Source organism: Nicotiana attenuata, unplaced genomic scaffold (assembly GCF_001879085.1).
Source record: "Nicotiana attenuata strain UT unplaced genomic scaffold, NIATTr2, whole genome shotgun sequence".
NCBI classification, from domain to species: Eukaryota; Viridiplantae; Streptophyta; class Magnoliopsida; order Solanales; family Solanaceae; genus Nicotiana; species Nicotiana attenuata.
The window spans coordinates 203380-212896 of NW_017670627.1; the positions used below are offsets into that span (position 1 = coordinate 203380).

The 9517-nt window shown below is 38.8% G+C and overlaps 1 protein-coding gene across 1 annotated transcript; it reads left to right on the top strand.

The window, feature by feature from the left end:
• Nucleotides 1–247: 247 nt before the first annotated feature.
• Nucleotides 248–2145, top strand: LOC109241680 (acylsugar acyltransferase 3-like). Its single transcript, XM_019408441.1, has one exon. It carries the CDS (start codon nt 555–557, stop codon nt 1818–1820), a length of 1266 nt encoding a protein of 421 aa, XP_019263986.1. The 5' UTR covers nt 248–554; the 3' UTR covers nt 1821–2145.
• Nucleotides 2146–9517: the final 7372 nt, after the last annotated feature.

Genomic DNA, 9517 nt, shown 5'->3' on the forward strand with positions numbered 1-9517 from the left:
TGTGCTTTATGATATGAGTTAAAAGGTTCAGAGGCGGATCCAGGATTTAATATTTATGGATTCCTGCAACAATCTCGAGTAAATTTTCAATAGTAACTGGGTTCACATTCAAATACCCGTAGGTCGCAAGGTGGATCCGACCGTAGCTACTAGAGTAAAGTTGGAGAATAGTCACAAAATTATGCATAATAAGTGGGAAAATTCCTCACCAGTATCCAAATACTTTTCTCTTTTTCCAATTCCATGTCAATACTCTTTCAAATTTCTGGATAGCAATAGCTTTGGCAACATCATTAATTATGTTTATAACATAACCAAACGGCCTCTGTTGCTTGAGCCGAGGATCTATTGGAAACATCTCTATCTTTGTAAGGTAGGGGTAAGGTCTGCGTACATACTACTACACTGGGTTGTTTGTTTGTTGTTTATAACATAACCAAACAGATAGTGAAGTAGGATTCTTCTGTTTCCTGGCTATATATATACATGAGTTAGAAGAGGCTAAACAGCAAAGAAGTGGCCTGCAGTTAGAGACCATTTGTAATTCAACTAAGATGGCTATTTCAAGGCTTGTTTCACTTTCTCGAAAGATAATTAAGCCCTCTTCTCCAACCCCATTTTCACATAGAATTCACAAGCTCTCTCTTATGGACCAAATGGGGACTCACACCTATATGCCGTTTTCTTTCTTCTACCCAAAACAAGACACTGCAAGCTCTCTTGAACTGACAAAGGTCTCCCAAATTCTTGAGAAGTCGCTTTCCAAAGTTTTAACCGCATATTATCCATTTGCTGGACGTTTACGTGACAATTCCTTTGTCGAATGTAATGACATGGGAGTCGATCTCTCTCAAGTCCGAATTGATTGTCCAATGTCAAGTATTTTCAATCACCCTCGTACTGATATCGATAAGTTAATATTTCCTAAAGATCCTTGGAACCCATCTACGGGCAGTTTAATCGTAGCTCAACTTAATCATTTTGAATGCGGTGGCATAATACTCAGTACATGTATTTCCCACAAGGTTGCTGATGGTTACAGTATGACTAATTTCCTAACTGACTGGGCCCTGGTCGCACGTGATTCAGAAGCAAAACCATCTCCCCTTTTTAATGGAGCATCAGTCTTTCAACCGGCCAACTATTCTGCACCACCACAAGTGGCTGATCCTAGTCTAAAACAAAATGCATCGAAAAGGTACCATTTCTCAGCCTCCAAGTTAAAAGCTCTCAAGGCCAGAAGCCTAATTCCTCCTACAACTGTGGAAGCTGTCACTGCATTCCTATGTAAATGCGCCAATACGCCAACTTCTAAGCCATCCTTATTCATCCAAGCAGTAAATCTACGAGGAACAAATAATGATGCACTAGTTCCAGCAGGCTTGGTAGGAAATGCCATTCTTCCTTACGTTGCATCAGCAGCGAACGAGGAAGATCTGAAATGGCAAAGACTAATTGGTGAGCTTAGAGAAAGAAAAGAGAAGGTCCGTGATATGCTCAAAGATATTAAACCAGAAGAGGTACTATCTTCAAGGGTATCTGAACTAGCTACACAGATAAACGAGGGAACCTCAAGCAATGATTTTTCTATATATAGGTTTTCTAGTTTAAGGAAATTCCCGTTCCATGACATAAATTTTGGATGGGGGAGGCCAACAAGAGTGGATGTTGCTACTTTTCCAGTCAATATGTTTCTCCTTCTGGATAACCAAAATGGGGATGGAGTTGAAGTAGTCGTAAACTTGGAAGAAGGAGAGATGTCTGTATTTGAAAGTAATGAAGAGCTTCTTCAGTTTGCTTCTCCAAGCTCAGGACTCTAGACAATTTGAAGTCTTCAGCAAAAAAGGGAAAATTGAGCAGAAAAACACCAATCTCTGAACTATCCCAAAATTAGCACGTTAGTTTCTGTCCAAAAACAATGGGCTGCAAAAATAAAAAGCTTCCCAAAGTATTATAGTCCATTTATGCAATTCCCCATATTCTAGTTCAATTCTGTTCGTACTTGAACTGATAGTCCCTTTCAGGGAGCGTGTTGTTTTTTGTATAAAGGGCAGTCCGGACCAGGAAACATCATGCATTAATGCATACTGTGTCGTTTTTTGTATACATTGACAAATCTCTTTAATTGATTTATTTTTGAAGTTATGCTTGAAAAAATTTGCTTCTTTTTTCTTGTAGTTAGTTTATTTCTTCTTGGTTTATGTAAGCTTCATTCATCTCATAACTTACTTATAAAGGCTAAGAATCTTTCCAAAAGGTTAATGAAGCAATAGCAAATACTGACAGCAACTAGAGAAACAGACCTGCTGATGGCAACAGCGAAAGTAGAAGCAGACCAGAGGAAAGCACTACAAGCAATGATCTGATAGCTCATCGAAATGTTCATGTTTTTGTGTAAAGCTGTTAGTGTAGGGCCTGTAGGCACTTAAATGTTAAGTTTGGTTTAAATCCCAAATCAAATAAGATACCATCTCTAGTCATTGTGAGCGCTACTGTGTTAAAACACAAAATCAGAAAAAAACTATTAGAAAAATAAAAGAAACTGGAAAAAACAGAAGAGTTTAAGAAATATTCCGAGTCCACAATTTGCTTGTGTGTCCTTAAGGAATTTTAACCCCCTCACACGTTGCCAAGGTAATGGATTAAATCCTCCCAGGATAAAACGGAATAAACCTTCCTGCAACAGTGACAATACAAACTGCAGGATACCAACGAACTTAAAGAACGGAGCAAAATCACACATACGAATTTGAGAGAGAGAGAGACTGCGAATTAGGATGCAGCATATTCAAAAAGAAAGAAGTTGTGGAGTGTTTTTTGTGTGTAGAAAATGGAGCTTTGCCTCAGAATTTATAGGCAATTATCAGAAGAGGTGTCTGGAAAAGGTGCCTTTTCAGAAGAATACGCTGCCTGCCGCGGTTCTACCGCGGTCGCGGCAGAACCGCAATCAGAGAGGCTTTCTGAACCTGCCTGCCGCGGTTCTACCGCGGTCGCGGCAGAACCGCGGCCAGAAATCCAAATCCGAATCCGAAGCCGAAGCCGAAGCCGAAGCCGAGCCGAGCGAGCGACGACGACGGCGTGAGGGTTCATTCTCTTCAACTCCTTTTAAGAGCTTTAAGAAATGATTCTATATATAAGCACACAAATGTGGTTGTCCCTCACCAATGAGGGACAAAGTGCAAGACAAAAGTTCACTTCTTCAAATTTTCAATTTTCCTCCATTTTATTTTCCTCCATTTCCAATTCACACTTCTTCTACTTTAAAGCCCAATAGCTTAAAGTCCAACAATCCTCCACATGAATGGGAATGGCTGTATCAAGAAAGATCATAGATGAAAGCTATGTGATTTTGCAAGTAAGGATTAATTGCATCTCGATAAGTAGGTTTCCCTTTGAACTTTCCGTAGTGAACATATGCCGGATATACTCGGTCAATCGGTAGATTTGATATCTTTGAACCGTCGAACTTTAGTGTATACCTAGACAACCATATGTCACACAACCAACCCTTAACCGTCTTTTGGTTCTCATTGTTGTGTTCGTTTTAGCCATGAACACCGCCTGGTTTCATAAGTGCGTAGAGAATTGGCCTTACAAAATTCTCATTGAAGCGGCTTCCACTTCACACTTACATAGGTGATTTCTAAACGTGTAATCCTTTAGATTGACACTATTTGATAAATACCTCATCAAACTTAGGTAATCATTAAAGAACGTGTAAAGTTCTATCCTTGTTACTGAACATTGTCTTCATCACGAGAAGGGACCAAAGATTTTACTTTGACAATGTTGAACCGGTCAATCACAACTTTGTTTGAGCTCCTTGAACCTAGATCTCGGAACATCCAAAATTCTAGGTAGAGTTACCGCCATGTCGACTTGTCCTCGGCCATAGTCCCATTCCCTTAGATGATTTCTCAACTCCCTCTCTAGTTAAGCCTTTTGTAAGCGGATCCGCCACATTATCCTTTGATCTTACATAATCAATAGTGATAATTCCACTAGAAAGTAGTTGTCTAACGGTGTTATGTCTTCGTCGTATATGACGAGACTTTCCGTTATACATAACGCTCCCTGCCCGTCCTATTGCAGCCTCACTATCGCAATGTATGCAAATAGGAGCCAAAGGTTTTGGCCAGAACGGAATGCCTTCTAAAAAATTCCGAAGCTATTCAGCTTCTTCATCGGCTTTATCCAACGCTATAAACTCTGATTCCATTGTAGAGCGAGCGATACACGTTTGTTTGGAAGACTTCCAAGATACTGCTCCTCCACCAACAGTAAACACATATCCACTTGTGGACTTTGTTTCTGATGAGCCGGTTATCCAATTTGCATCACTATATCCTTCGATAACCGCAGGATATTTATTGTAGTGCAAAGCGTAGTCTTGGGTATATTCCAAATATCCCAGAACTCGTTTCATTGCTACCCAGTGATGTTTGTTGGGATTACTTGTGAATCGACTAAGTTTACTTATCGCACAAGCTATATCAGGTCGTGTACAGTTCATGATGTACATTAAGCTTCCCAACACACGAGCATACTCCAATTGAGACGTACTTTCACCTTTATTCTTTATGAGATGATGATTTAAGTCAATTGGAGTTCTTGCACTTCTAAATTCCAAGTGTTTGAATTTTTCAAGTACCATTTTCACGTAATGTGATTGAGACAAAGCTAGACCTTGAGGAGTCCTCTGGATTTTAATTCCTAGAATTACATCGGCAACTCCTAAGTCTTTCATATCAAACTTACTAGCAAGCATGCGCTTAGTAGCTTGAATGTCGGCAATGTCTTTGCTCATTATTAGCATATCATCAACATATAAGCAAACAATGACTATATGATTTGGAACGTTCTTAATGTAAACACATTTATCACATTCATTAATCTTAAAGCCATTTGACAACATTGTTTGGTCAAATTTCGCATGCCATTGCTTGGGTGCTTGTTTTAGTCCATAAAGAGACTTAACAAGTCGACACACCTTCTTTTCTTTTCCCGGAACCACAAACCCTTCAGGTTGGTTCATGTAAATTTCTTCCTCTAGATCACCATTTAAGAAGGCTGTTTTTACATCCATTTGATGGATTTGAAGACCATACAAGGCGGCTAACGCTATTAGCATCCGAATGGATGTAATTCTTGTTACCGGCGAGTATGTGTCAAAATAGTCAAGACCTTCTCGCTGTCTAAATCCTTTGACAACAAGTCTTGCCTTGTATTTGTCAATAGTACCATCGTCTTTCATTTTCTTCTTGAAAATCCATTTAGAACCCAACGTTTTGTTACCTGGAGGAAGATCAACCAATTCCCAAGTATGGTTGCTCAATATGGATTCTATTTCACTATTGACAGCTTCTTTCCAATATTGTGCCTCTGAGGAAGACATTGCTTCCTTGAAGGTACGAGGCTCATTTTCTAACAGAAAAGTCAGAAAATCTGGACCGAATGAAGTAGATGTCCTTTGACGTTTACTTCTTCTCGGATTTTCTTCATTAGGCATATCATCTATTATTTCCTCCCGAAGTCGTTTTGACTTTTGGCAGGTCACTTCACTTTCCTTTTTATATGGAAAAATAGTTTCAAAGAATTCAGCATTATCTGATTCTATTATCGTATTAATGTGAATCTCAGGATTTTCTGATTTATGAACCAGAAAACGATATGCCTTGCTATTGGTTACATATCCAATAAACACACAATCAACCGTTTTTGGACCTATCTTAACCCTTTTAGGTTTAGGAACTTGTACCTTAGCTAAACACCCCCACACTTTGAAGTATTTCAAGCTAGGCTTCCTTCCTTTCCACTTCTCATAAGGAATGGATTGTGTTTTACTATGAGGTACACGGTTGATTATTCGGTTAGCTGTAAGTATAGCTTCCCCCCACAAGTTCTGTGGTAAGCCAGAACTTATTAGCAATGCATTCATCATCTCCTTCAACGTTCGATTCTTCCTCTCCGCAATTCCATTAGATTGTGGAGAGTAAGGGGCAGTTGTTTGGTGAATAATGCCATTTTCCAAACATATTTCTTCAAAAGGAGATTCATATTCGCCACCCCTATCACTTCTTATCATTTTGATCTTTTTGTTTAGTTGCGTTTCAACTTCACTCTTGTATTGCTTGAAAGCATCAATTGCCTCATCTTTACTATTAAGTAAATAAACATAGCAGTATCTCGTGCTATCGTCAATAAAAGTAATAAAATACTTTTTCCCACCGCGAGATGGTGTTGACTTCATGTCGCAAATATCTGTGTGAATTAAGTCTAAAGGACTTGAATTCCTTTCAACGGACTTATAAGGATGCTTAGCATACTTTGATTCCACACATATTTGACATTTGGAATTAATGCAATCAAATTTTGGCAATACTTCTAGATTTATCATCTTTCGCAATGTTTTGAAGTTTACGTGACCTAAACGCGAATGCCATAAAGTGTTTGACTCAAGCAAGTAAGAAGAAGCATTCACTTTATTGATAGGAACTGCTATTACATTTAGCTTAAAAAGGCCCTCATTTAGGTAACCTTTTCCTACATACAAATCGTTCTTACTTAGTACAACACTATTAGAAACAAAAATACATTTGAATCCATTCTTGACAAGAAGTGAGGTAGACACAAGATTCTTGCGAATTTCTGGAACATGGAGGACTTGGTTTAGAGTCACTATTTTTCCCGACGTCATCTTCAACGCAATCTTGCCAACTCCTTCAATTTTGGCCGTAGATGAATTTCCCATGAAGATTGTCTCGTCGGGACCTGCGGGGGAATAAGAAGAAAATAACTCCTTGTTAGCACAAACAAGGCGGGTGGCTCCAGAATCTATCCACCATTCTTTCGGATTTCCTACCAAGTTGCATTCAGACAACATGGCACACAAGTCTTCCATTTCATCTTCAACCATGTTGGCTTGATTCTTTTTCTTCTTATCATTCTTTGGCGCACGACAATCCACTGCCTTATGCCCAGATTTTCCACAGTTGTGGCAATTACCCTTGAACTTCTTCTTACTTGGGTAATTCTTTGGTCCAGAAGCTTTCTTCCTCTTCTTATTTTGTGGTGCCTCCTCAACAATGTTTGCCCCCATTATTGTCGAGTGTCCACGTGACTTCTTTTCAGCATTTTTGTTGTCCTCTTCTATCCTCAAACGAACAATCAAGTCTTCTAGTGTCATTTCCTTCCGTTTGTGTTTAAGATAGTTCTTAAAATCCTTCCACAGCGGAGGTAACTTCTCAATGAAAGCAGCGACTTGAAAGGCCTCATTTATGACCATACCTTCAATAACAAATTCATTATTAATAATAAGATAAATCTTATTAATAAAATTATTGATTTGGGTCATACCTTCAGCAAGGAGGTCATGTACAATGACTTGTAGTTCTTGGACTTGAGTTATGACCGACCTAGTGTCAATCATCTTGAAATCCAAGAACCTTGCAGCCACGAACTTCTTAAGTCCGGCATCCTCAGTCTTGTACTTCTTCTCAAGCGCATTCCATAACGCTTTTGAAGTTTCCATGACACTATAGACATTGTACAAGCCATCTTCCAAACAACTCAAAATGTAATTTTTGCACAGGAAATCAGAATGTTTCCATGCTTCAGTTACAACAAGTCGTTCATCATCCGGAGTATTTTCAGCCATGACCGGAGGATCCTCCTTGATGAAACGTTGCAAACTCAACGTAGTAAGATAGAAGAGCATCTTCATTTGCCAGCATTTGAAGTCAATACCGAAAAACTTTTCGGGTTTTTCTGACCGGTGCCATAGCATGAGCAGGAGTAGAACGGCTTGACGAGGCAGCAGCACTCATAGCAGTAGCACCCGTTCCCGCAACACTTCCATTAGTTTGGTTTTCATTCGTCATATTTCTGTAAAGTTGAAAACAATACAGAACTTTGTTAAATCAGTGAAGTTTTGATATCTTCAAACTGAATATCAAACCAAACATACAACACGTAACAATGGTGAAGTTTTTATATACTTCAAACCCGTACGTTTATTATTCCGGCAAAGTTTTTATGTACTTTAAACCGGACAGAAAGAATTATTAGAGTAGAAAGCAACAAGGCTTTAGTCTCCAAAACAGTATACAAAATATGAATAACAGTTTAATATATGTTTCAACACATAAACGTTAGTAAAATTCCTTAAGCTTGTGAGCGCTACTGTGTTAAAACACAAAATCAGAAAAAAACTGTTAGAAAAATAAACGAAACTAGGAAAAACAGAAGAGTTTAAGAAATATTCCGAGTCCACAATTTGCTTGTGTGTCCTTAAGGAATTTTAACCCCCTCACACGTTGCCAAGGTAATGGATTAAATCCTCCCAGGATAAAACGGAATAAACCTTCCTGCAACAGTGGCAATACAAACTGCAGGATACCAACGAACTTAAAGAACGGAGCAAAATCACACTTACGAATTTGAGAGAGAGAGACTGCGAATTAGGATGCAGTATATTCAAAAAGAAAGAAGTTGTGGAGTGTTTTTCGTGTGTAGAAAATGGAGCCTTGCCTCAGAATTTATAGGCAATTATCAGAAGAGGTGTCTGGAAAAGGTGCCTTTTTAGAAGAATACGCTGCCTGCCGCGGTTCTACCGCGGTCGCGGCAGAACCGCGGCCAGAGAGGCCCTCTGAACCTTCAGCAGGGTTCTGGCGTATTTTCAGTAGTGATTTGGCATTTAATTAATTATTAAATAATTAAATAAATATTGTCCAAAAATAATCTTATTGATCGATCATTTGACAAATCCAAATCCAAATCCAAAGCCGAAGCCGAAGCCGAAGCCGAAGCCGAGCCGAGCGGGCGATGACGACGGCGCGAGGGTTCATTCTCTTCAACTCCTTTTTAGAGCTTTAAGAAGTGATTCTATATATAAGCACACAAATGTGGTTGTCCCTCACCAATGAGGGACAAAGTGCAAGACAAAAGTTCACTTCTTCAAATTTTCAATTTCCCTCCATTTTATTTCCCTCCATTTCCAATTCACATTTCTTCTACTTTAAAGCCCAATGGCTTAAAGTCCAACAGTCATAACATTTCGGTATCCATTCTCAATGCACCATTTCATACTCCATATATATATATATATATATATATATATATATATATATATATATTTTTACACTCTCCAAGATCATTTACAAAAGCTATTATAGATCCACTCTGTAGTTTTTGTCTGTGCTATATATATCACCTCTGTAATGCTAAGGTTAAGGTCATCAGAATCTAATTACATACATATTCTCTGCCGAATTGCATCGTTCATCAATAAGGAACTTGGATTTTACATTGAATCGTAGACCAACTTATTTATCTAACGCTAATTTACCCTATCTGAGAAAAAGCACTAGTTGATTTCTGCTCATGTATGCCTTGGAGGTCAGAGTCATCCGATACTTGTGCTGGTGGGAGGTAGCAGATATCCGGTGGAATAGTTGTTGGACTTTAAAGCATTGGGCTTCAAAGACTTTAAGCATTGGGCTTTAAAGTCTAAGAGTGT